Source organism: Girardinichthys multiradiatus, chromosome 13 (assembly GCF_021462225.1).
Source record: "Girardinichthys multiradiatus isolate DD_20200921_A chromosome 13, DD_fGirMul_XY1, whole genome shotgun sequence".
Classification (NCBI taxonomy): domain Eukaryota; kingdom Metazoa; phylum Chordata; class Actinopteri; order Cyprinodontiformes; family Goodeidae; genus Girardinichthys; species Girardinichthys multiradiatus.
The window spans coordinates 33781625-33809440 of record NC_061806.1 but is presented as its reverse complement, the minus strand read 5'-3'; the positions used below and the strand labels follow the sequence as shown (position 1 = coordinate 33809440).

General features: G+C 37.1%; 1 protein-coding gene across 1 annotated transcript; it reads left to right on the top strand.

Moving 5' to 3' along the window:
* The first annotated feature begins 1916 nt into the window (after window positions 1–1916).
* Window positions 1917–25597, top strand: atf6b (activating transcription factor 6 beta). Its single transcript, XM_047384376.1, has 17 exons — window positions 1917–2208; window positions 6666–6745; window positions 12076–12157; window positions 13551–13610; window positions 13698–13777; window positions 13992–14199; window positions 16605–16769; window positions 17014–17183; window positions 17557–17736; window positions 18298–18380; window positions 18600–18815; window positions 20093–20200; window positions 20656–20755; window positions 21218–21285; window positions 21962–22061; window positions 22153–22237; window positions 22939–25597. Exons 1-17 carry the CDS (start codon window positions 2136–2138, stop codon window positions 23223–23225), a joined length of 2145 nt encoding a protein of 714 aa, XP_047240332.1. The 5' UTR covers window positions 1917–2135; the 3' UTR covers window positions 23226–25597.
* Window positions 25598–27816: the final 2219 nt, after the last annotated feature.

Genomic DNA, 27816 nt, shown 5'->3' with positions numbered 1-27816 from the left:
CTATTCAGGTCTACAGATATGTGTGTATGATGTAACCCATCGCAAACAAAACAACCAAACTACAATATGAGAGTTTCAATGTCATCATAGGCACACCAGCTGCAGGAAAGACATGAAAAAATAGGCTGACCATACACATTTATCCAACAAAAACAATAATTAGTTGGCCTTTTACCTTCAAAGCCCAATATGGCATAAAATTATGCATTTCATTAATTTTATATTTTGCAGCTGTGTTATTTAAATGTTGTCAGGAGTTGTGGTTAAAGAACGTAAATGCAGGCATACTGGAGATTTTAATGTAAGACGTACATTTTTAAATACAAGATACTGGAAACCGTAAATAAAAAGTAATTGCACATGATCTAAACAGAAGATCCAACAAAGGACTACCGAACAGTTCAGGTATCAGGAGAGGTGATGGATAAGGGGGTGTTGATCGTATGATGTCGTTAACTTTGTAGCAACCCCCTTATACCGAGCCACCATGTGGTGACTGAGAAAGTGGAAAGAAAAACTCCCTTTAGCAGGTAAAAATCTCTAGCAAACCCTGGCTCAGTGTGAACGGCCATCTGCCGCTGGACGTTTAGGAAGACAGAGCAGACACAACACATGCATTAACATTGGTCCAGGAGTACTTTATACGTCAAAGAAATAGTAAAGAGTTAATGGCAGCTTTATTTACTTTAAGCCTTTATCCAGGAGAGAAACAGAAAAACAGATAACCTTTGAGTCCATAGTAAAATCTATGCAATGGAAAGCAGCGCATATAGTTAGTGGCAGGGATAACACTTTGAATTGCTTTATTTGGTAGAGAGGCCAGTTTTATCTATAGAGAGCGAGCATGAAGTTATTTGCAGCTATAGCTCAGATGGCACAGCTTAACTGGTGACAGAATGGGGTCCAACTAGGGAACAGCAAGGTGTACCTAATAAAGTGGCCGGTTATTGTTCTTGAGCCTGTTTGAACAATTCTGGCCTTATACTTTGAGAATCCACCATAAATTCACGCTTGTATACCAAAATCATGTTTGTAATTTTTAAAAATATATATTTTTCATTTTATTTATTTGCTGAAAAAGGAATGTTTGTATTGATGATCATTTATTTTCACTCAGCCTGAATATTCTAGAAAAAAACAAGCACTAAAGTTTCAATCGAAGAACATAACAGTCTTAATATAAAATACACTGTAAGAAATGTAGTGCACACACCACATTGAAGGCAACAAAGACATGACATTCCACATTATATAGAATATAACGTTTTGTTGCAACTGTCACATAAAACGGGAAAACAACATAAAATGTGTGTATAGAAAGATAGACAGACAGACAGATGAACAGATAAGATAGAATGCACTTTTGACACTAAGAACGCGACCCCAGCTGGCAAAAGCTTTAGTGTAACCAACTCTTCCTTTTCCGGTTATGTAACAACTCACAGACACTGAAAGTATTTAAAAAAAAAAAAAAGGTCCTAATAGAAGGAAAATATTCAGTGATTAATTTTTCCTTATATTAAAAAACAACGCTGTTTAGCTTGGAAACAGCGTTGTTTTGAATATTGTGCAGTCTGAATACAGACCAGCTTTACTGTTGCAATGCTTAAATCCACGTGATTCTTATCCGAACTATTTCTTTTGCTCTGAAAATTATCGTGTTGTTTGGTTGAATATTTCTGTCAATCAAAATGCCACAATCTGATTGGACAGAATCATCTTTAAAGCGGTGTTCCACAAACTCCTGTTTAATAATAGGGCCACCAACTGCCCAATCAAACTCGTTCAATTATGTTATTGGTTCTCATCTCCGTCGATCAGAGCTATCTTTGCTGTTATTGGCTAATCCACCAAGAGTAGGCGGAAACCTTCTGGAAATTGCGTTTCCTTCTCTGTCATATGCAAATTGAAAGGAAGGGTCGATAACTTGACTGGAGGGGATGAAAAAAAAAAATTGTTTTCTAGTCAATTAAGAATTTTCATTACTTTTTATCGGAAATGGTAGCCAAATCTAGTATTAGCACGTTGGCTTGAGGATAAAGCCAAAGGTTTAATCTTGTATATATTTGTTTAGCTGCTGTTATCACGTCTGACTGCAGACTCCTGCTGTCCAAACACACACCGCCTTTGTGGCGATGACTGCGGATTTACTATCTGATTTGGACAGCCGATTCTTCGCCGATAACCTATTGACGAGCGAAGATTGGGGTAAGGTCACAATAAAATTCGTCTATAAACAAAGATTAACAACTAAATTAGACATTAGAAGCTAACTGGATGCGCTAATGGCAGTGCAGAGGCGAGGCCAACAGGGCGTTCCAGGCTTCTCAGCTCACGTTAATTCGTTTTTAAGGTTTTTTGTGTGTCATAAAACAGTTTAATTTATATTTTAACTGGCTGCCATTGTGGTACGTGTTGCACGCGGTTGCAGCCTTACTATGTACTTGCTTCCTTAATCATCTAACCCGGACATACCTGTTTATCATCCTCACTGTGGCTGTAAGCGTGATTGCTCGCTATATATAACCTGCTCTAACTTCCCCCCTTAAAATAGTCGCTTTATTGGCTTTTATTAATATTCTTTAAATCTAAACCTACGTTTAGACCGATGGGATCCCCTCTATTTCCTGCAGCCCACCACTGTTTTTAATGAACCGGTATTTATCGAAGCAACAGCAATGAAGACTGCAGACTCTCAATGCTAACGGCCATAAAAACATATTTGTAGTCCAGTTTGAAGCTGTAATATGCACACTGGTAAACTGATTTGACAGTATAAAACTTTGCATGCAAATAATTAGAGTAATCGTTGAAAGGTTTTAAAAGTCAACATTTTACTGCAGCTAGAAGGAAAACATGCAATCAGCATATTATTGTTGAATATTGTGATGCAAATATTCTTTGAAGGTAAAGTCAAACATTTTTTTTTTCTTTCCATCATCAAAACGTATCCACTATTATGTCAAGTATTCCGATCTGTGAAAGGTGTTTGGGAGACCATCCAACTGTCCAACTGTACAAATTTAACTGGTAGAGCATTAATGCATGAAACTTTACAGCCTACTGAATATCCCATCAAAGCAGTCTTCAACAGTTGTGAAATTGCAAATATTTAGGACTCTTACTGGTTCAAAAAATCTAATCACCAATTTAAATAAAATGTTTGGCACTATCTCTAGATGCGTGTTCTGGTAATTTATCCTCCAAACAATTTGCATTAACATGGGGTAGGATAAAGGTATATCAAAATATTAAAAATCAATGGTTTCAAAACCACAAAAAAATCTTTATACTGTTCTTACAATTTAAAGTGATTGTAATAGAAAGTCCCAGTGTTATCAGAATTTTCTCTGGCCCCATTCAAACCAATGTGCTGCTGCCACTTCCCTTCAGCTGGCTGCACAAAAACTACTACTCTTTCCCTTGCTTACAAAAAAGATACATTTGGCTGTTTTGAGATGTTTCCTTTTGCTAAAAACACAAATGGTCATGGTGTGGAAACTACAGGAGTGCTATGTTTATTATGGTATCACTGTTTTAAAACTACAGTTGGCCAGCTATGAGTGGGATATAGGTTAAGCAACCAGCAAACGTGTTTTCCTGTTTTATACTCCGAGTGTTACTCTTTAAGCAAAAATTATAAGTATCCTGCAGAATATCTGTTTATACAAATTAATTAAAGCAGTTGGATCATTTTATAGATTTTTTTTATTGTAGAGTTTGTAAATACCATGGTATTCTTAATCAGGATTATCAATCTGTAAGATTTGTGAACTAACCCATACCTTGTATGGTAAAAGAATTAAGGAAAATACTTCCAATGTTGGTTAACGTAACGAAGAATTAAGTTTTGATTGCTTTAATTATATATAAAATAGTTTAAAGTAGGGAGAAAGAAAATGGGTATCAGCTGAATCAGCCCCCAGTAACCAAAATGACTGCAGTCTTCATACTCTGTGAAACCAATACTTGGGTTTAACATTCTTTTATTGAGATGCCAGATAAATGACTGGAGTAAGTGAGTTTATGTCCTGCTGTATATAGCTTAGCTTAGTGCTGCAGTCCACCCCCCACTCCATTGCTGTTTGTTGGTGGTCAGCTGACAGAACGAAGGCTCCCACACATTTCCCTTGTTGACAAGAATGACAAATTCAGTTGTAACTGATTGCTCGACTAAGTAATCAGCTAACACCAGCTTGTAATACTTGTGTTGTTATTCTTTAAAAAGCAGTATAACAAAAAGTAAAACAATTAAATGGATAACAAGCATTTCAAAGCTATGACTAACTTTATTATGTTTTTCTTAGATCTCTGTATTGACATCAAATAAATTAATGCTATAGGTTGCATTGTTATAGCTGTAATAATCAATCTGTTATTTTAGCTGCACTAGTCTTTTTGTTGCTTTCTATTTTAAATGATGCTTTATGTTTTTTCTTTAAATTTGAGCTTAAATGCTGTGATCCTGAGATATTTTTACTCGCGGTAGAAAACGACTGACTGACTGTTTTCAAGGTGTCATTTATTCCTGCTGCTCAACATTTAGACCAGGTACACTGTCTCTGTTAAACTCTGTTGACCCACTCCACCTCAGATCTTTTAGGCAAATTTGACAAGCAAAGTGTGGGGTTAATGACTGATTGTAGACTGAAGGACAACAGCTATTGCTCGTCCCTTCCAGTCAAGCAGTAAACACAATTAGAATTAGGTTAAGGGTAGGTGAACCATTACTGATGACTGACAGAAAGCAGGGTGAGTGCAGCCGCATGACCTGCTTCAGAAGACACGTTTACAGTTTTCTAACATCTCAAATTCTTGCTACAGTGAACATTAAAGCTGTCGTCCAATCTTGTAAAATGTTTTAGCAAGTTTACTCCAAAAGACTGTTTGATTATAGTCCAGTAAAATGTATCTGATAAATTTCTTTTATCAATAATTTGACTTATTAATTGTGACCCAATTTATGAGGTATAATAATAATAACAAAAATGATGTCTTTATAGGATAAAAATCCAACGATTCTTTCAAACGGGATCTGGTCACAGTAAAAGCTCATGTGTTCCCTGTTTATTTCAGTTTCAAAGTTCAGTGTGGCTCAACAGAAAACGCACAGCATGATGGGAAAAGTAACATTTCACACCACTTTAATGGTTTCCTGTAAATGAGACATAAAATTGGTTTTTTATCAACAACAGTGCCAGTGTGTCACATTCAAAAGAAACTTGTTTTCTTATCTGCCGATGTGAACTCGTGAAGGTTTGCAGTCGATACATGTATCTATAATATATTTGTGTATTTGTTTTTATTTATTTATCTGGCCACTGAGTTTGATGCAGACATTACAATAACATACATAGTTATACTTTTGTCTGAGATCCTGTTTGGCTGCTGTTGGAAAATGTTACAAACTTGTAACATATTTGTGCCACCTCAAAGATTCCTCCTTTTCCATGCTGCAAGTTCCTTTAGCCATGGCTTCTTAAGTGCTGACAGTTGAGCATCTGATCATCTGTCACAGTTCATGTAAACAACTCATCAATTCATTAAAAAAATTATATTACTAGGAGTTTAGGGATAGAAAAAAAGTTTTACAAACATAGACCAAAGATGCAAGCTAGGCAAAAGAAATAAACATTGAGAATATCACATGGTTAACATTACGGTTTGCCAGTAATCATTAGATGCAGGGAATACATAGGCGGCACCACTGAAAACAGATTTATAACGTCTCAATGAACTAGTATTGGTTCATGTCGTTATTTTTGATTTGTGTCAGAAGACGTCATACCTGAGTTTAGGATTCTAGCTGTAAGGATAAAAACAGTGGGATTTGCTAATTGATGTGCTGCTACCTGCTAGTAGCAATGTTGGCCTATAATAAAGTCTTTATATTCATTTTCAGTGTTTTTAATTACTGTGTGCTGTTAAATGAGATACAGATTTTTAGAATTGCTACTAAATAGTCTGAATCTCAACTTTTATAGCGGTTTACATGAATTGCAGCTATTTTGGCGTATTAAACTCAATGCTGCTCTGAGAATTCCAACTACAGGGGGCTTTTCGTATTCCTGATAAGTTCGTAGTTTTAAATCCAACAAAATAAAAGGGGGAATTTCTAGATTACCCCTATTTATGAATCAAGGCATCTGTCCTTAAATTGTCTGATGCAGTTATGAACTGAAAAACTAAAGTCATGTTTCAACTGGCTGTTGTCACACTATTTAAATTTGTTCAAAGTTTGTTCAAAGACAGGAAGGAACAAAAATGCTCCTGGTTCCTTTTTAACCTGTTTATGTGTGAATACTGAAAATGTAATTCAAACCTTTGAGGTTAACAATAACATTTGCATTTGCAGCCTTAAAAACGTGTTTGAGATGTAACTTGTGAAAGAGCATTTGCATGCATTCAGTCTAGCATGACTGCATCTGTTTGGGTCTCAGCTTTTGTGGTTTCAGTAGCTGTGGGATGAAAAAAGAATCCTTCTTGCCTTATTGAAACATTTTGGTGTCCCCCAGTACTGTTTTTACATGCTCAGAAATGCAAATAATGTGGCTGATCTGATCATGCAGTGGTCTCGGATCAGCTATTTTCGCTTCCTGATCTGCCCATCAGATTTTTTTTCCCTGCTTCTTGCTGATGTTTTGAAAATCTTGTGTCCTCTGCAGATGCCTGCCTGTTCAAGTGCGAGAGCATGGAGGAGGGAGAGGACGGAGACTTCAGTCAAGGGTTGAAATACGCACCCTCGGTATGGTCACAAAATGCATTTATGCATCACAGCAGCATCACACTCATACTGGCACCCTGCATTCATCATTCAATTTGACACCTATAAGATAATTCACTCAGTAATCTCTGTACTTAGAGGAGTTGACCAGCACTGCTAATCAAACTGATACTAACAATCTTAGTTTAAATTTTTTTTCAGGGTTAATGAGAATAAATAGTCATAATTATAATTTAGGTGCAGGGATGAGAATCTAACTTGTGGGCATGGCGCTGGTGCAGCAGTAGAGCATGCGACCCATGTATAGAGAGGCTTCAGCCCTCGACGCGGCTGTCCCCTGGTTCGAGTCCCGGCCACGGCGACCTGTGCTGCATCTCTTCCCCCTCTCTTAAACCCATGTTCTGTCTGCCTACTTTAGCAAAATGACCAAAAAAAAAGCCACTAGTGCTGCAAAAAAATCTTTCTCCAAATGAAATGAAGAGTTGCAAATTAAGCTGGATACCCGTTCAGACTGTTGGACCAATAAAAAAGGAGGTTTCATTGTACATAAAGAAACCCTGGATTATTAATGTTGAAAAGGGTCCAGTTTAAGAAAACATCTGTTTAAATTATTTCCCATCCTACATAGAAATACATAGGGGAAAATATTAATAATTATGTCAAAACTGACCCGATTAAGTAAATATTTTTCAGACTTCATTCTAAGAAAGATGTGCACTAGTGATGCCAAGATTTACTAGTTGGAACTGATTCACATAGATGCACGACATGAGTGCATGAGCAGAGCAGCAATAGATTTAGTTTTGGGATGTAATCTCGATGCATCGGTTTTTATAGTTAAGCATCGGTAAAATCTGATCCATTCTGAAAGATGATAGTTACATCCGTGAAAAAACTCTTGCAGAGCTCTTCCTTCGCTGTCGTTCGTGTGGTGCAGCATAATACTTTCATCAGGAGGAACTCCTACTGTTTGAAAAGGGATCTCTAGAAACTGAGACAAAAATCAACAATCAATATGTTTTTAAGACCTCATCAGTCAAGCTTAGTTTATTTCACCCTGATCAGTAGGATCAACTGTAATTCCTTAAGAAACAACTTAGATAAAAAACACAGCTGCTGAGTTATTTTATGTGCAGTATTCTGATTAACCACAAGGTGTTCTCTTATTTTTTTATGTTTATATGTCTAGTTGTATTAATTAACAAGGAGACTAGCTTTTACTCTAGTGAAAGTCATCTTTCCATTATTTTAGCAGTTGCACGGCAGATTCTTCATATTTCTCTGAGGCTCATTCTACTGGGAATATAATACAAGGTTTTTAATGAAAGAAGGTTTATTGTTTTAATAATTTAGTAGTTCTCAGAAAGTTGCTAATCCTGGGTTCTATGAATTTTCCCACTTAGTTGTATCGTATCACATTAGACTGAATGGTATCAGATCTGTTTGGTGCTCATGTATCTTTGTTGTTTTAAATCAGGGGTCTGCAACCTGTGGTTCCAGAGCCGCAAGTGGCTCTTTGGACCTTCCACATTGGCTCTTAATATCTTTGGCTAAAAATGATGAAAACCAACTAATGTTTAGAAATATGGATATAATAAAAAATGCAGGTTTGTAGCAGTTTTTCATGTTTGTTATGGAATAATTGCATTGAATTTCCATAACATAATGACGCTAAATGTACAAGTAATAGGTTTGTCGGACAAGAGCAGTATTGTAGTTAGTGAAAAACTTCAGGACAGCCTGCGGAGATTATCATCATGGCTAAATTACTCTTTTTTAACTCTCAATACAAAGAAAACAAAGTGTATTTGCTTTTCAATCAAGAAAACGTCATTACAGTCCTTGAATATCCAGATCAATGGGGATCCTATCGAGCAAGTATCACAAGAAAAATATTTAGGAATAATTCTGGATGCTCAGCTAAATTTTAGGAGCCATGTTGATAAAATCAGCAAAACTGTTAGATCAAATATAAATTGTTATAAAATTATTAGAAATTGTTTAACACTTCACTGTGCAGAGATGTTTTTGAACTCAATGATTCTCTCACATATTTCATATGGAGCCACTGTCTGGTCTCAGACTGGTCAAACTATACTCAAACCATTAGCAAGTCTCTATAATCAGGCTTTAAAGGTTTTATATCAAAAGCCAATCAGATTCCATCATTGTCATATTTTGGCCAAATTCGGCATTTTAGACTTTACTAATTTTATAAATTATAATCTTTTAAAATTGATTTTTAAGTGTTTACATGGATATGCACCTACACCATTAAGCGATTGCATACAGAGACTGTAGGGCAATAGCAGATCTACCAGAGCAGCTTCAGATGGAAATTGTAAGGTCCCCTTTCGAAGAACCACTTTTGCTCAAAGTGCTCTGGCCGTGAGAGAAACTGCAGTTTAGAACTCACTTCCTGTTGATTTAAAGTCTGTAACCAGTTTTAGTACGTTCAAAAAACAAACAAAACTCTGGTTATGTCAAAAACAGAATTGTACCCATTTTTGATGTTTTATGTTTCACTGTGTATTTGTTTGTAGATGTTGTCAACATTATGTTGTGCTATTTTAAATGATTATTACTTTAATTTTTAGAGGTACTTTAAAAAAAAAAAAAGCCCATCTAGGGACAAGTGCTGCGAATTAGCTGTTGCTATTGCACTATGACGCAAACATGGGACTGCTGTTTTGTTCAGTTGGTCTATGTCAATGTGTGTCTGTCCCTATCAAATAAACTTAAATAAATAAATAAAATATCCATCCTCGTTTTGCTAAAGTTTTATGTTGTTTTTTTATTTTATTTTAGATGACACACAATTTTCCTGTAGTAGATATTTATCAAAATATATTAGTTGTATTGTTTTAAAATGCCATTTAACATTTGTGGCTCTAAATATGTTTTATTTCACTGGACTGAAGGCAGGAAAGGTTCTTTGGACTGAAAAAGTTGCAGACCCATGGGTTAGATCAATGACGGTGTATTGGTAAGCATATTGCTTTAGCTACAAAAGCAGACGAACACAACCCAAGGTGCAGATTAACCTCTTGCGCTTGTGGTTTTGTCTTAAACGTTAATAAAAGAAGTGAAGCAGGAGATTTAGAAGGTGATCTTTGTAGAAGGTTTTAATGGAAAGTAGTCAGTAAAACAATACAGCTTTTTAATGTAACCCTAGCACACAGATTTGACTGCAACTGGAATTTTATATGGAAAGTTGATACAGAAACATTGATAAATTGGTGTCTTATAGTTATTCCCCCACAGAGAAATAACAGCTGAAATACACCAAATTTTTACCACTTTAGATTAATAATATTGGCTTTTTCTGCAGTATTATTTAGCACTTGCCATTTTTCTTATTTTCTCAATATGTTTACAACCATAAGCTATTTTCCTCTTGAAGTTCAACAGACTAAATAAAACGATGAAAGGAGGATTATTGCCAGGGAAAAGTAGTTCGGTCTGGGTCTTATTACTTGCTAAATACAGGAAGTAGTTTTCTATTAGTGACTTGACAACAACCAAAGCTTGTGAAATTACTCACTTTAACACAACAAAGTAGCTGTTACGTTAACATTTGCATGTTCATGTTGGATTTGGGAAGTTTTGTCATTGTAATGCATAGCAGTAATGTTTCTAAGCTTGAGTGAAATCTTGAAGGAAAAAGCCCAACTGGTTGTACGTTTGAACCTTTCACTCGGGCTTCAAATATAGTTGAAGGTGTTGGAATAGCAGAGAGTTGTGAAGCCTTGTTCCTGGATAGTGCTGAGCTGCTTCCTGGTTGAGCCTGCAGAGTTAACAGGTTGTGCTTTGTTTGGTGGGATGTGGTTGTAAATGGAGTCAAACAAAGCACAAAGAGTTTAGGGAAGTGGTTCAGTGATGGTTTTCATGGAGTCTCTTTGCAGTTTGTTTGCAGTCTGCACAATGAGGGGTATAACTTCATGCCATAGGTACAGTCCATTGCAGTAAACCACTTTAGAATGTAAATGTCAATTCCAAAGATTTAATTTTCCAATATCTTCAATCTGCAGGCTTTGATGTTTCTTTAGCTGGAGCGTGATACTTATTCATTTTAAATAGTGGTCAACAGCCAAAGAAAATGAATACAACAAAAATAGAACTCATTGGTAGGGATCCCTTCTTTGGCGTGAGTTCCTCATTTAAATCGGAAACTCGTGTTTTCATATTTGTCTTCTTCTAGAAGGAGTTAAGGTTGTTCACATGTGTTAACAGAAGCAGGGACCGGTTGAAGCAGCAGCAGACACGAATGAATGCTCAGGACACAATGCAGGCTTATGGGGTGTGTTGCTTGGCTGAGTAAAGCAAGCATACAGATATATACACACACACACACCCACCCGTGTTTTACAATCTTTATGAGGACTTTTCGGTTACTTCCATTGACTTCCATTAATTTTCCTTGATTTTTAGTGCCTAACCCTGACACTAAACTCACACTCACCCTAACCAGTTAACACCTCACCCTAACCCTAACAATAACTCAATTCATACCCTAGTCCTAAACCTAACCCCTGTCCCAAGAACGGAATTTGAAAAAGTGAGGACCAGGAAAATGTCCTCACTTTGTCAAAATGTCCTCACTTTGCGATAAATATACAAAAAATGGTTCTCACTCAGTAGCAAGTACAAGAACACACACACATCCGTGTTTTACTATTTTTATGAGGACTTTTTGGTTACTTCCATTGACTTCCATTCATTTTCCTTGATTTTTAGTGCCTAACCCTGACCCTAACACTAACCCTAACCAGTTAATACCTAACCCTAACAATAACTCAATTCATACCCTAGTCCTAAACCTAACCCCTGTCCCAAGAACGGAATTTGAAAAAGTGAGGACCAGGAAAATGTCCTCACTTTGTCAAAATGTCCTCACTTTGCGATAAAAATACAAAAAATGGTTCTCACTCAGTAGCAAGTACAAGAACACACACACATCCGTGTTTTACTATTTTTATGAGGACTTTTTGGTTACTTCCATTGACTTCCATTCATTTTCCTTGATTTTTAGTGCCTAACCCTGACCCTAACACTAACCCTAACCAGTTAATACCTAACCCTAACAATAACTCAATTCATACCCTAGTCCTAAACCTAACCCCTGTCCCAAGAACGGAATTTGAAAAAGTGAGGACCAGGAAAATGTCCTCACTTTGTCAAAATGTCCTCACTTTGCGATAAAAATACGAAAAATGGTTCTCACTCAGCAACAAGTACAAGAACACACACACACACACTAACCCTGCAGATGTTTGGTCTTGTTTTACTCCTGACTTCTTGTTCTTTTTATTTCTCTTTCTTTCTTCAACTTGTCTGCCAACTCCTCACAGTTTGACAATGACCTCGTGCTCACCCTCGATCCTGACAACCGCACATCGCCATGGCGATACCTTGACGACAACCTTCTCACAGGTACACACCATCCGACCGACTGTGGCTCTAAGCTCAGAGCCCTTATATCGCATCGCTTTGCATTTTGGTTTCATGCTTCAAACGTCTCTGCATCATGAGACGCTTCGTCCTCGCTTGTCGAGCCTGTGGAGACTTCCAGCTATTAGATGCAGAGTCACTCTGTTTACATGAGCAGGCGTTCCAGTTGACATCCTGTGTGCTTTTCTCATGTGCCTGTTTGGTGAGAGTTAACAGTAACATAAAAAAAAAAGAATGTGGGAATTCTGAGACTTAAAACCACCTGTGTTATGTTATTGATTGGCTCCTTACTCTGGGATAAGGAAACTGGGATGCTCCAGTTTAAGCTTGTTTGTGTCATTTATATGGTTGTATGGTCCGTAAAGTCCCAAAATGATCCAAATAAAAGGATTAGTGGCCTTTTTATATTTATTATTCAACTCTATGCGATGTAAAGTAATTTTGTTTTGCTTTTTATTAAATTTTTTCCTGAAATAGCCAACATAGCTCACATGACGGAATCTTGTATTTACGATTGTTCTGCTATTCTCTGTCTGAGCATTTCATGAATACAAATGTAAAATCCCTCAGGGATTTAACTGAATATGCACCCACTACTCCTCCAATATGGCTACTGTTTAGCAGTCAACTGCAATCCCAAAGGACTGCTTGAAGACAGTGTTTGATAAACTATATTTTAAATGCAATGTATTCATGCTCTACATGCAAATTATATACTTGGGCAGTTGGATGTTAGTGACTGAGACGCCAAATCTCATGGAGCGGTGGTAACATTGTGTCTTACCTGCGATGAGTATCGGCATTGCAATATTCAGCAGCGATGATGCTTGTTATATGGTGGCCAATCCAACAAGATTCAAAGTCAGCAAATCATATAACTGGTCAAAGGTTGATTCAGGTACCCCAGTCGATTACATGAGGTCATTGACTTTGCAGGAACCACTCCGGTGCTTTGTACAGCTTTATCAGTTTTATATTCCCCCTTTCTTCTTTATTTCCTTGAACTAGCTCTTTGTAGTAAAAGATCATTTTACCTGAAAGATTTATACATGGTCAACATATTAATGGTCAACATATGTCAACATATTAATTGGATGTAATTTGTGCTTGACTCAAGTTGGCAAAACTAAACACATTTATTAGTATCTGTGTAGAAATTTTCCTTAGGCTTGGGGCTCTCTTCTGTTTTCCTTTAAGGACTATGTTTTTTTTTGCTGAATCATTCAGTTTAGAGTGCATTTGAAGTTTGGTGCAAGTATATCATTGAATTCAGAGGCTTTGTATATTTCTTATTTATCCAGTCGTAATGTTATATTTCATAACAGTCATCTTCATCATTGTTTCTCTGTTTATGTGTCTATTTTTGTCCGTTTAGGGAACACTTCAGTGATGAAAAATGAGATGACATTAACTGAGCCTTTGCCTGTGGAGATGTGTAAGTAGACTTTTTCTAAACTAATTTATGCACTACAGTATGTGTGCTTTTTAGCAGGTTCTTAGTGATTCTGTTGTTTCTATCCAGTGTTCCAGGTCAAGGCTGAGCCTCCCTCTCCTGCTTCCTCGCTGGAGTCCGACTTTTCGATCTCATCCCCTGATCCACAGGTAGGTTTTTTTAAAGTTTTTATTTAGGAGGTTGTTTTATTGAACAAATAGACCGTTAGAACTTTGTGTCATAATTTGAATGCTTATCATTTTATAATAAAGCAAACTAATAACTAATATAGCATATATATTTCAAAAAGTTAGTTTAAAGCAGCTGAGGAGAGAAACAACAGACCATCATGCTGCTGTCTCACCATCCCATCTCCTTTTTCAGGTTACAATCAAAGCTGAAAACCCTCCGACTCCTCCGTACATGTATGGAGACGTGCTGTCGCCTCCACTGGGAACAATGGAGGTAACCGTGGCAACGACCACTGTTCCCCCTCCCCAGTCCCAGATTCCCACAGTGACACAGACACAGCTGCAGACACCGTTAACATCTGTCCCAGCAGTCATCACCGGAATACAGACACAAGCTGCAGGTATGTGTCTTATAAAGCATATACTATCACATGTGACATAAAGAAAGGTGACATTGAAACATCTGGAAAGCACTAGCCACCATTACATTAGCATTGTACACTTTTTGTGCATGCAACTCTAAAAACAAGATTTTGTACTCTTAGTGTTGACACTTTTGCACTCAGTCTGCAGCAGTTTTTTCTTCCTCTGTGCATAACTGTTGTGAGCTGTCAGTGCTAAAGCCTGAATGGAGAGCTCAGCTTACCTATCATCCTGTATTCCACTCCTCACCTGTGGAGGCATCCTGTACACAAACCCTGGGGCAGCCCCTAAACAATGGTGGAAGTACTGTATAGGTGTGGGAACTCCTCTGAAGAAGAAGGGTCCTTCGTGGGTTGTTACCTAATACAGAGTTGTGGATAAATGAACTACATTTAAATGGAACTTTTCTAGTCTTGTTACTCAAGGGATTTTGCAAATTGACATAGCATCTCAGCCTGTACAATTTTTGAAACTGTACACTGTTGTTTTTTCATAATAAACACATTTAATTACACATAAATGCATCTAAATTAACAAGATATACTCGGAATGTAACATATCGGGGATTTAGGACAGTTTGAGGTTGTTGTTTTGGACACCACAGCTTTCCTTTTATCATGTTGCTTAGAATCATTATTTATTTATTCAGTGCTGAACCGACCCCGTTTAATTATCAAATATCCTGAGTTATTAGTATTTAGGTAACCCCTGGATGTATTTGCTTTGTTGTTACATGTCCAGCCTACTTGTTTATGAAAGTTGCGTTGATTTATCATGCTTATATTTATGAATTGCGTGACTTTTATGGATTTTATTCGCACCAAATAAATCTCAGAAAACATGTTTCCTCGTTGGAACAACAATCACAGAATTTACCTTGAAATAAACAAGTTTTGTTAAAACAAGACTGATGCTGAGAAGCAGAGAGAAGTTACAAATCTAATGCTGCTGTTTTGTTAGCACGCTTTGATGCTGGAACCATTTTCTCATCACGGTTTAATTTTAAGCATGCAAATATGTTTTTGAAATATCTGCACTTAATGTCCTGCTTCGCCTAGTTTGCATGTCTTTTGAAACTTTGTGTTTGGTTGACTTATTTATTTTTTAATTATTTGGTTGTAACAAGTTGTCTTGGAAATAGATGTTTTTTTTTTTTGAAAAGCAGAATTATTTCACCCTATTTGGTGCTGTAATTGTAAAGAAACGGCATTTATGGGTTGATCAGCAGAGACTAGCATGTGGGTTCCACCTATAAAAATCAAATAATCTCTGTTATTGCCAAGCAGGTATTGGTGGTGACAGAGTGATGGTGTGGAAAAACAAAGCTTGTTATCATTGGAGGCGATCTCACTGCAGAGAATTATCAAAATAATAATAATAATAATAAGCGGCTGAAATGAGCTTCCTCCGTAGGGTGGCCGGGCACTCCCTTAGAGATAGGGTGAGGAGCTCGGCCATCCGCGAGGAGCTCGGAGTAGAGCCGCTGCTCCTCCACATCGAGAGGAGCCAGTTGAGGTGGCTCGGGCATCTATACCGGATGCCTCCTGGACGCCTTCCTTGGGAGGTGTTCCAGGCACGTCCCACCGGGAGGAGGCCCAGGGGACGGCCCAGGACACGCTGGAGGGACTATGTCTCTCGGCTGGCCTGGGAACGCCTTGGGCTCCCCCTGGAGGAGCTGGAGGAGGTGTCTGGAGAGAGGGACGTCTGGGCGTCTCTGCTGAGTCTGCTGCCCCCGCGACCCGGTCCTGGATAAGCGGAAGACGACGGACAGACGGACGGACGGACTTTCGAGGTGTTTCTTATCCCATATCTTCACTCTTTGGGATCGAACTCCGTGCTAGTCCACACAGAGTGGATTTAGCAAGAAGGGACTGAATGTCCAGCCTGCAGTCCTAAAATCAACCTCGCTGAATATGTGGGAGATCATTTTGGGTGTGCTGTTCGTTCCACACAGACAAATACTGAATGAAGAATATGATACCATCCCACAGCAGTGTGTAACCTAGCTGGTGGAGGAGGAGGGGCCTGGCTGTTGTGGTTACACACTACTTGAGCCTATTGTTGCTTTGATGGAAGTTTTAGAAGATGAAATTGTAAAAATGCTGAATACGTTGTTTTGAACATGAATTTTTTTCATTTCCAGTTCTTAGCACCGGCTTTTCTTCATTTTTGAGAGATTTCCCTGTTTCTTTACACTTGACTTAAAGGAAGGACCGATTTGAAAGGCTTCATCTGAGCTTGATAACATATTGGAGATGGTTATTTTAATATGATGTGTTTAAGGAGGAAAACCTTGGAATCATTCAGGACAGAAGGACACAACTGGAAGGAAGTGACATGAAAAGTGGAAAATAATCTATTACTTGCTGGGTTTTTGTTGCAGTCCTGCCAAGCACTGCGACATTAAAAGCCAGCACCATCCTGAGCACTAAACCTCCTATCCAGCCCCGACCCGTGTGTGTTGCTACACTTCCTGTCTCCCAGAACCCCCCACCAGCAAAGACCCTCATACTGCAGGGTCTCCCCTCAATGGATCAGACAAGACCTGGTAAGAAAATATTGTCCTGTTGGTTGTATTTATTTACTTATTTTGTTAAAGATTATAAAACTTTGTACAAACCTCAATAAAAATGACTAAATTGTGAGATGCCTTTCAACTCATTTTACATATGAATTCAAATGTAAGTACTGGATAAATGTATGTATTGTGCAGTGTATTTCCCAGTTTTTGTCCTTTAAGCTCAGGTGAAGTATTTAGGTTTATCTCTAACTTCATGTCTTTTTTCTTCCAGTTGTCCTCTCTCCATCTGTGTGCCTAAGTTCGGCTCCAGCCATTGTAAAAATGGAGCCTGTTTCTCCCGGCATCTCCCAGCACTGCTCCAGCCCAACTGCCTCCTCAACCAGCAAACCCATCGTCCCGGCGACCACGCCGTTACCCAGCAACAACCCCAACGACATTGATGTAAGTAGGTGGATGCAGTAAATCACACCGTTTACTGAAACGAAACCTTGCCGTGTTTAAGGCTGGCTTTAGTGTTTTGGTTGTATTCTGTCAGTCAGTGTGCTGAAACTAATAACTTCAATACCCATAATTCATTACTCAGGGGTTTATAAACATCTTTACATTTTATTGACTCTACTTTTTGCTTGGAACTAGATACAGATATTCAGTTGTTCTGTTATACAATCCACACGATCAAAGTTTTCCATCCTCTTCTTCATCTGCACCTGCTGCTGAACTGACATGTTCTCGCAGATTCTGCAAATTCTTTCCAAATTGACCTCTGAATCACTTCTCACTACTTTCTTCCCCTTTCATCTTTCTCCTCATGCAGATGAAAGTGCTTAAGCGTCAACAGAGGATGATAAAGAACAGAGAGTCTGCCTGCCAGTCGAGAAAGAAAAAGAAGGAATATCTGCAGAACCTGGAGGCTCAGCTGAGGGAAGCCCAGCAGGAGAACGAACGACTTCGCAAGGAAAACCAGGCGCTCAGGGAGCGACTGGCTGTGAAAGAGGTGAGTGGTGGCGAGAGGATTATTCAACCACAAGGGCAACGGTGGAAACTGCTGAATGAAGAACAAGATAAAGAGACATGCAAAGAAAATAATTCCATTTAGTTAAAATCAGTAAAAAGATGTTTGTTTTTAGGTCAAGTGTCAAAGAGTTGCAGCGCTAATTATAAGCTGTTGTACAGGTAGAAGATTGCATTAGGTTGTGAGGACCGGTGTTAAAATGACAGAATAAATTAGCACTCAACAGAATATTGCTTCAGAACTGAAAAAACAGCATCTGGTTTTAAGTTTTAAAGTTTATGCCTTTATCTATGTATGGAAAGCAGTTTTTCCATTCACTCTGGGTGATCTGCACCTGCACACCTGAAGTAGAGGAAGAAGCATGTAGTTAAAGAAGAAACCTGAATGACAAGACTTGAAGACTTAGTTATGGACAATGCACAACCCAACAGAGAAATCTGTTAAACCTGCTCAGCCTGTTTATAAAAACACCATCTAGAAATGTTGTTTCACAGTATGTACAAAGCAAACGCCTCCATTTTTATTTGGTTTGTTCTGTTTCAGAGCAGCGACTCTGCAAGCAACAAGAGAGCTGTGTGTGTCATGGCGGTTCTGCTGTTTATGACCTTCAGCTTTGGCCCTGTCAGGTATCCGTTAATGGCTCTCCTCAGTGAAATGCTGCTTTAAATTCAAGTTTTTCCTTACAGAGGCTTTTTTTTTATCATATCAGCTGCTGTTTTTTTTTATAATAGGTTCTGGAGAGTAAATTGTCCTGTATGAAATGTTTAACATGCAAAACCACAACAGTTGTATTCTTGAAATATTGAGTTTATTAATCTGAACAGTTTTGGTGTTCGTCTCTGCAGCATCACAGACAGGAAGCTGTCGGCCGGTCTGCAGGAAGATCTGGTGTCGTATACGGGCCGCCGGCTGCTGGAGATGGAACAGCAGCAGCAACACCAAGCTGTAGCTCAGCCTCTCAGGAAAGTTGAGGACAAGGTGCAGAAAAAGGAGGCCAGAGGAGATGAGCAGTGGAAGAGAGGAGAAGCGGAAGGATACGCTCCAGAGTCTTTTCAGTTCCGGTGAGGCAAATATGTTCTTAGAACTGTGAACACATTATCTTTACATGCAGCTGAATGTCTGGGAATAAACATTTTTACTGCAAATGACAGACTGTGACTTCAGATGTTTGATTCTAATCACCTGAACCTGAAGAAGATCATACTAGGTTTGGAAAAACAGGCTATTACTCTAAAGGTTGCTGTCATCACTTGTTTGTTTTGGGTAGCTTTATCAGCACCTAAATATCAGCTCATGCAAAGAAACAATGACTGATGTTGTTTTTACCAATATATGGACTTCTTTTTAATGTCTGCACAATATATGATTATTGCCCACTTTGATAATATTGCAACTGTTAGCTGTCATTCCTTGACATGCTTGTGACTAAATACTAAATATGATCCTGGTTTGGTTTTTATTTTCCCACGTTAAAGCAGGTAAACTTGCTGATGTATGGAGATTCATTCTGAAGAGAAACATAAAACAGAATCAGTAAAATGCAAAGAACATTTCATAAAAACTAGCAAACAATTCACAGAACAAGATGTTTAAATTAGCAGCCAATTTAAACTGGTCAGTCATCTAGGACATGGTCAATTCAGAAAAGGTTAAAAACAAAACAAGTGGACTTCTTCGCTCTTCATCCGAACTCTTTGGATGAAGAGTGAAACATCTTCAACTAGAATGACCGAAGTCTGGTTGTTTCTGTTTTGGATCAATTCATTTAAAATGTCATTTTTTCAGTGTCCTTAATAATAATTGATTCACATTTAACATATAAATTATGATGGAATATTGTATAATTAAAGTCATTGAAGTACTGCAATCAAAATGTTTCCATATGTAGAATAAGATCTGTAGTCATACGGCTGAATAAGTCATTTGAATAATTGATCGAAACTTTTTTTAAACAACATAATAAAACTATAGTTGTTTACTTGAGCTCTCTTGTTTTTTTATTTTTTAATCAAGTGGCAGATATATATTGCTAACCGGTAATTTTTATGCTGGTGTGATTGCTTTTAGTGTGTTCTTGACAGTTTAATCTTGTTATAGATCGTTGCTATCCAGAATGGTAACCCGCATATTTTTCAAACATCCAGCATAGCTGGTTCTACAACACATCCCCCACTTCTTGCATGTGGAACAAAGAGTTTCTCTGCAGGAGTTTAACGGGCTGCATTTACAAAACAACAACATGCATATGAAAAAAAAAGCGTTTGGTTATTTATCTTATTACTTGTAGCGGCTCGCCTAATATCTGACCATCCTTTTGTATCGTGTGGTTGATGGGCAGAAACCTGACTGACATGTTCAGTGACATGAAGGACCTGGTCCTGCCAGACATAGAACGTTACTTCACTTCTTCAGACTGCCGACAGTTCAACCGCTCTGAGTCTCTCAGGTCAGTCCTGCTCTTGTTTTAACACCCTTCATCTCATTCTTCTTCACCTCTTCAGGAAAGTCGTGTAAACCCTTCAAACTGTGCAAGCAAGATCACAGTTCTATGTAGTATCTGGAATTACTCTGTGCTGCAATGGTTTCGACATTATTTCATTGGTACAGCTTAAATGTTGGGTTAATAATCTGGTTGTTTCACAGCCCTCAGCTCATTACTGGGCTGAGCTTTGATCTGTTGGATCCCAGTTAAACTTTCTCCTACTGTCTGTTAATTTCACTGGTTTTAACACAGCTTAACCCATATTAATAAACAGCTGCTGCACATTTTGTTGATGACATTTGTCATCCTGTCTTCTGAACTCTCTATGTATAGGCACACTAACCCTAAGTTTAACAAATTAGATAAAAACGTAAGATTATTATTTAGTGAATTAAACTAAAAGGTCTCTGTGACGCCAGGCTCGCAGACGAGCTGAGAGGTTGGGTTCATCGACATCAGATCGACCGAAAGAAGTCTGGAAGAAAACCAAAGATAGCCAAAAAAGCTAAGATCACCCAGGTGAGAAAATATTTCTATTCTTAATTTCATGTGTTTTAAAAACAAGCTATTTAACCAGGGAAGGACTCATTGAAATCAAAGATCTATTTTTTAAGACCGTCTAAGACAGTTTCAGCTGTAAAACATTTAACGTGAAACAAGACAATCCAACCATTAAAACATGAAAGAGAAGATTAAATACAGCTTCATGGTCTAAAGGTATAATGGATATTCAAATTTAGAAAAAGTACTTGCAAACAAATGTAGATGCTTCTAAGTTTTTACTTTAATTTTATCCTAACAATGAGACACTAATATTGCAACATTATCTATACACTTTTAAAAGTAAGATCTGATATTGGTGTATCAAGACAGCATTTAATTATTTTATTTTTTTTCATTACAATGTACAGTGTGGTATTTTTATATTTGGGGATCTTTTATGTTTGTCCTAATTTTTTGTATCTTTCTCTTGAAAAACAGAAAGCTCAGCTGAGGAAGGCAAATATTTCCAGATATCTGCCAATCCAGACTCATCGCTCCATAGAAAGGTACAATAAATGCACACTTCACAATGTAAGCAAGACAGTTATTTAGCAGGTAATTTAGTTATGGGAAAAAAACAGGCATGTTTTTCTCAATTAATGTACTGCAGGTGTAAAAACTGAAAATAAAATACTTAATACCAGAATCATCTAAGAAAATATCCCAAAAAAACTAATTACATCGATTTTGATTTAATTTAGGGTTAACGTTTTTATGTCAAAGTTTTTTATGTGATCGAGTCCTCATTGAAAGACAAGTATTGCTATTATGATTGGAGCTTTAACATGTTGAATTATTTTTTACTATTATTATTAAGTCTGTTACCTTAATTGAGAAATATTAAAAGTGCACCCATCACAATTTCAGAGTTCAAGTCAGTATAATCAGATGTTCTGTTCTTTTTTGTTTCGGCACCGGTCTTAAAATGTTCTACTTATTCTAACAATAAGAAGAAAGCATCTTTATATATGCATAAATAAAAATGTTTTATTCTTTGTAGTACTTGAATTTAATTTTGACCAGCAGAACATTTTTTGTCTTTGTAAAATTTGTACCAGCATGTCAGACTGTATGTCATACATTTGACTTGAAATCCTAATCTGGGAACAGTTTTTTTTTTTTTTTTATGCTTCAGTTTGACTTTTTATTTCTTATTCTGGTTCTTGTTTGGTTCCTCTGCAGTCAGCTAAGGGTGCTTCCTGGTCCTGAGGTCACCTACAGCGACTTCCTGGATGCCATTGACCGCAGAGAAGACACCTTCTACGTCGTGTCTTTCAGGAGGGTAAGACAATACAAACATTTCAGCACCAATTTGTGGTTTTAGATCTGAAATACCAAAATACTAACCAATCAAAATGTGTTAATTTCTGTAGGACCACTTGTTACTTCCTGCCATCAGCCACAACAAAACCAGCCGGCCGAAAATGTCTCTGGTGATGCCAGCCATGTCTGTAAACGGTGAGTCCTTCTGGAAATTATTTAAAACATCTGAAGAACAATAAATGCTGCCTTTACTGGCTTCATTCCACTCTTTTGGACCTTTTCGGCCTTCTATCACCTAAAGAACATCTCCAGGATTAAAGGACTAATGTCTCAGCAGGACCTTGAAAAACTAATTCACGTGTTCATCTTTAGTAGAATTGATTACTGCAACAGTGTCTTCACAGGTATGCCTAAAAAGTCGATCAGACAGCTGCAGTTGATCCAAAACGCCGCTGCCCGTGTCCTCACTAGAACTAAGAAAGTGGAGCACATCAGCCCGGTTCTAAAGTTCACTGGCTCCCCGTATCCCAAAGAACAGACTTCAAAATAATGGAGAAGCAGCTTTTAGTTCTTATGCTCCACTAATCTGGAATAAACTCCCAGAAAACTGTAAAAGTGCCGAAACCCTAAGTTGCTTTAAATCAAGATAAAAAACTTATTTGTTTAGAGTGGCCTTTGACTGGGCCATCTAAACATTAGTTACGTTTTCAGTCCAATTTCCCTTTCATTTTCTTATCCATCATTGTATTTTCTTTATTTTATTTTTTAAATTACCTCTGTTGTTTGATTTTTCTGTATCATTGTAATGTTTTTTACAGCGCCATGAGTGCCTTGATGCTGAAAAGCGCTATAAATAAACTTGACTTGACTTGACTTTTTGGTCTCGTCCTCCTCAGAGAGTCTCTACAACTCGTCTCAGGGCTACGAGATGATGATGCAGGTCGACTGCGAGGTCATGGACACCCGAATCGTCCCCATCAAGTCCTCCGCCGTCCCTCCATCTCTCCGTGACCCTACCCCTCCTCCTCCTTCCTCCCAGCACAGTGTCCACCATCACCATAGCAACAGCACCTCCCTAAGAGGGCGCCAGCAGCACCACCCGTCTTCCTCCTCTCCAAGGCAGCCTCTACCCGCCCGAACACAAACACCCGAATACTTGATCAGCCAATCAGAAGGTGTCTGAAGAGACATTGACGTGACGATGGTGGTAGAAGCAGACGGGTCTGATGGTTGGAGGTTGGTGACTCAGACAAAGAATCGAAGGAAATCTTTGAAAATCTTGTTAGTTTGAGAATCTTTACAAATCTCTTCACTAATCAGATAAGGTTTCGGAGACGGTTAAAATCCAACAAAACTGCTGTAAAATCCTGTAAGTTTATCTACTGTTTCCACAGTAACTGGTACTGACAGGACCTATAGGAAACTAAATAAAATATTGATATAATATGTAAAAATATATTCCTAAAACAGCAGCACCCGTACTTAAAAATGAGTCAAAACTGACCTGATCTAGTTTGTTTCAGAGACAACTCCTTAATCTTTAACTCAAATCTTTTATTTGATTCTTTATTAGAGCGTTATCAGCATGAACAGTGTAATGGAGCCACACATTTAAGAGTTCCTGTGAACTTTTTGGTTAAACCCGTCATCACTTTCGTTCTGCAGTCATTAAAGAAAAACAGAAGTTGTCGTGAACAGGGCATCTCTATGAATGGAGGTTATATTTCAGGACATATGGAGATTTATTTTTATTTTATACTATTATTTTTGTCCAGCTTTGGAGCAGTCAGGGTTTAAACATTTTTGCTTGGGAGTTTTAGGCATGTAAATGTATCTATTCAGAGTAAAAGAAGACATTTTTAAATACTTTGTAATTAATAAAACCACATATATCTAGTTTTTATTTATCTACAATACCAGTAACTACAAAGGCCTTAACATTTTGTTGTAAATACAGTGTGTTTCCATAAGTGTGATTATTTGACAGCAACACCTGCAGCTGCGTGATGGAGGATTCTATTGGGTTAAAAAACAGTGAGCAAGGCCATGTTCTGTTTGTTTTTAATGTAAAATCATAAACTTTTATAATTATTCATTCTTGTTTTTCCAGCAAACAGCCACTATATGAATGCTGGCTCAAGTTCAAGTTGACCAATGCTGTAGAAATAGTGTTTTTTAGCAGAGACACTCGGTCTAGTAAATGTAAGCATTATGGCACAGCAATGTTTTGATTTGAAGAGGCTGCATTTTATTTTTGCCAATTTCTTTTTTGTCAGAATATTTATTTGTAATCGTTCTTGAAAAAAAAGACTCATTCAAAAAAACTAGTTTTGAAACTCAAAGTCCCTCTTCGTGCATTAGCTGTAACTTTTATCTGTGTTTTTTTTTTTTTTTTAAGTTATTTAATATCTGTAAATATGAGTGTAGATATTTTGTTTGTATTTTGGTCACATTTTCAATTTTTTATATTTCTCTTTTCACAACAAAAAGTAAAAAGCTGAGAAAACCTGTGAAGTTTTTTTTTTCTTTTGTCATGAAAATTTCATATTTTATATGTACGTGTTCTGTCCATTGGACCAACCAGCCTCTCTATCTCTGTTAAGTGGGAACTTTTCTGGTAATATTACACACTTATTCTTTATGAATGTACATAGAAGTCAAAAAATTGAGCTCTTGTTATTTTTTAAATTAAAAATGACTGAGATGATTAGTGCCTGAAAGAAACACAATATTGAGCATTTTCAACCTGGGAGAACTATTACTCATTATTTCATTTTACGCCTGTAGAGTTAAGATCATTATGTTTTCCATTGTAGCTGAGTGCAAAATTAATAATATTAGATTATTTAGCATTACTCCATAATCTTCATCTATTAAATCTGCCTACTCTGCACGATGGAAACTGTTGGAAACCGTAAATACTTGATTTAAAGGGTATCTCAGTTTGTGTAGCTTTGATGTAAATATTTTTGTCGTTATATACGGGGGATGGGATTTAAAAGCTGCAAGAAAAGTTTTGAAATGAATCTTCCCAGGAACATATTATTGGAATTCAGTTCTTTTTTTTTTTCAGACATCAAAATTTGAGAGGAAAGGGGTTCATTTACTGAAAAGTGGATTTTCTATTTTTATTTTTTTGTTATATTTCATACAGCATGTGGAAACTGAAACAATTCAGGTAAAGTTATATAATGATCCTGCATTATTGTTGACACAGTCACATTACTTTTCATTTTTAACTGTTTCTGATGCCTTTAGTTTGCTGCTGGGTTATTGGTAAACACGATCATGAAAAGTTCAGACCTTACATATGGTCAAAATGTTTGGTAGAAAAAGTTATAAATCAGTTTTTTTTATATAAATACCGACTAACCTCACATTTTGTATTGAGGTTGGGCAAGAGGAAAATGAGCTGATATGAAGTAGGGAAGGCCTTTTTTATTTCTAATGGGGTGGTGGATATTTAAGGGGGGAAGGGATAAAAAAATCTGGATTTGAAAAGGTTTCTATGAAGTTTTTGGAAAAATTACGTCAATAAAAATTGTTTGTTGTTCAGTTACTGTCTTCTGATTATTTTCAACATACCTGATCATTCTCACGAGAAGAGAAAGACTCTCATTTACTCTTAATAATTTTGGACCATATTTTTAAATGTTAAAAACTGTAAAGGTCTAGAAGTATTTAATCATTTGAGATGGCAGAAAACAAGATAAATATTAAGTTTTCACATGTTAAATTTGACATTTTTATTATATGTATACTCTTCATTAATCCTAAATAGCTTAATTTAAATCATTGACGTTGTTTTAGGGAGCATTGAAGCTGTTCTTCAAATCCTTGGAAAGCAATGGGAAGCAATTTTGAATTTGCTCAAAATTTGGTTAAAAAGCTTGTTTACATTTGTGTTGACAGAATTTTGCCCCTTTGACCTGTTGAACTTTTTATGTTTATGAACTATTTAATAAAATCTGAACATCAAAAGTATGCTCTTGGTAATTTTGTTTAGTAATTAAATTAATAAAATAAATAAGTAGGTTTGTTTCATAGTTTGGATTTGGATCGATTTTTCTTTCTCCTAGAATTCAAATGGAAACATTTCCTTATTTAACTTTTTTTTTTTTCCTTTATTTTCTGTAGGCTCTGACTATTGTCAGACTTTATTATTTGTTAAAAACGTCTGTACTCCAAGTTTGTACTTTTCAGCTTTAATAGTGTGCACGTATCTTTAGGCTTAGCATGCAGCATACAGTGTTCATATTTGATCAGTCAGTGCAGCAAATAATGATAAATTATGAGTTTTCAGTACATTTTAATGTGTTATACTTGAGTGTCCCCTCTGGGATATTGTATTTCTACCTCAGTTCACAGGTTGATCTCAATAAATTAGAATATTAAAACGTTTAAAACATTTATTTCAGTAACTCATTTCACCAAGTGAAAATAGTAGATACAAAACTATATAGATTAATTACAGACTGATGTTTTCAAGCCTTTAGCTTTGTTAATTATGATTATTTTCTGCCCACAGCTGATGAAAACCCAACATTTAATATTAGAATATTATGTCATACCAATTAAAAAAACATTTTTAGTACAGAAATGTGGGCTTAATAGAAAATATGTTTAATACCTGCTTAAAGTTGGTAGAATAACCACAGGAGGTAGTAGTACATAATTCAACCACCTGGGGGCGATTAGATGCTGCAGATTAGATGAAAACATCAATGAGATGCTGTTCTGCAGATGTGGAGCTGCTGTTCTGCAGATGTGGAGCAGAAACAAAGTGATTGACTCTGGAAGCACTAATCACAGGTGATCACGATGACACCAAAGATGATTTGAATTACACCAGGAGGAAAATAAGCCTCAGCTGAGCTGACTTCATGATTCACAGCCAGTGGCTGAGGTTGCATTGTAAAGTAAAGCCCATAGTATTAAACTGGACTAACCAAAATATTTTAGGAGGAACAAAACTTTTATCACAATGTTTAAATTAAATGGAGGCTCTGCAGAAGCACATGAGGAATCTGAGGCAGCCTGCTGGTGATCACACACTGAGCATGTCCTCATTTTACCCTTAAAGCTGAGTTTGTTCACAGACATTTATGCTCACATATTAAAAATAAAACAAAACTTGTATCTGCTCTTCTGCTGTGTCTGTGAATTATGTCATTGACTTCACTGTCTGGTTTTGCTGCTCAGTTTTAATGATCATTTTCTCCCTGTGAGACTTTTAAATCCGCCGCTGATAACAGACAGTTTAGAGCCACAACATTTTGCTGTCTTGTCTGCTTTCCTTCTACTTAAGATGACCTTCAAGTTCATTAACGGCAAACTCATGAGGCCAGCATGCGTCGCAGTGATGTCACTATTTAGATGTGACAAAAGCAAGTTTATTTCCACCATGTAATAGGTCCATCTAATGATAATAGCTGAATGTTCGAGTTTGTGTTAATTTTGGGGTAAGTGACTGACAGTCGGCTGGATGTTAATTTGTCTTGTTTTATGTAGCTGTGTTCACTGAGATTTGTTTACGTTAGAAAATTCATCAAGATGGGCAAAAAGTATGTTTATGGTCTATTTTAGGGAAGGAACATCTGTTTCTTATGAGGTAACCAGGAAACCTTGCTGCTGTTGATACATAAAGACATTCGCTAAGTGGGTGTTTGTACACCCATAATGTCCCTATAATTACCTGCTTGTTAAACTAATAAACAACAAGGTGCAATTAAAGAAGTTTAAGGAGACTTTATGGGCTCTGAGCTGGCAGGCGA

Bases quoted from the DNA above. Each gene is read 5' to 3' on its own strand.
- atf6b (XM_047384376.1), top strand. From the start codon at position 2,136: ATGACTGCGGATTTACTATCTGATTTGGACAGCCGATTCTTCGCCGAT. The intron at 13,611-13,697 runs GTAAGTAGACTT...GTTTCTATCCAG, and splicing joins GCCTTTGCCTGTGGAGATGT to TGTTCCAGGTCAAGGCTGAG. The intron at 17,184-17,556 runs GTAAGTAGGTGG...CTCCTCATGCAG, and splicing joins ACAACCCCAACGACATTGAT to ATGAAAGTGCTTAAGCGTCA.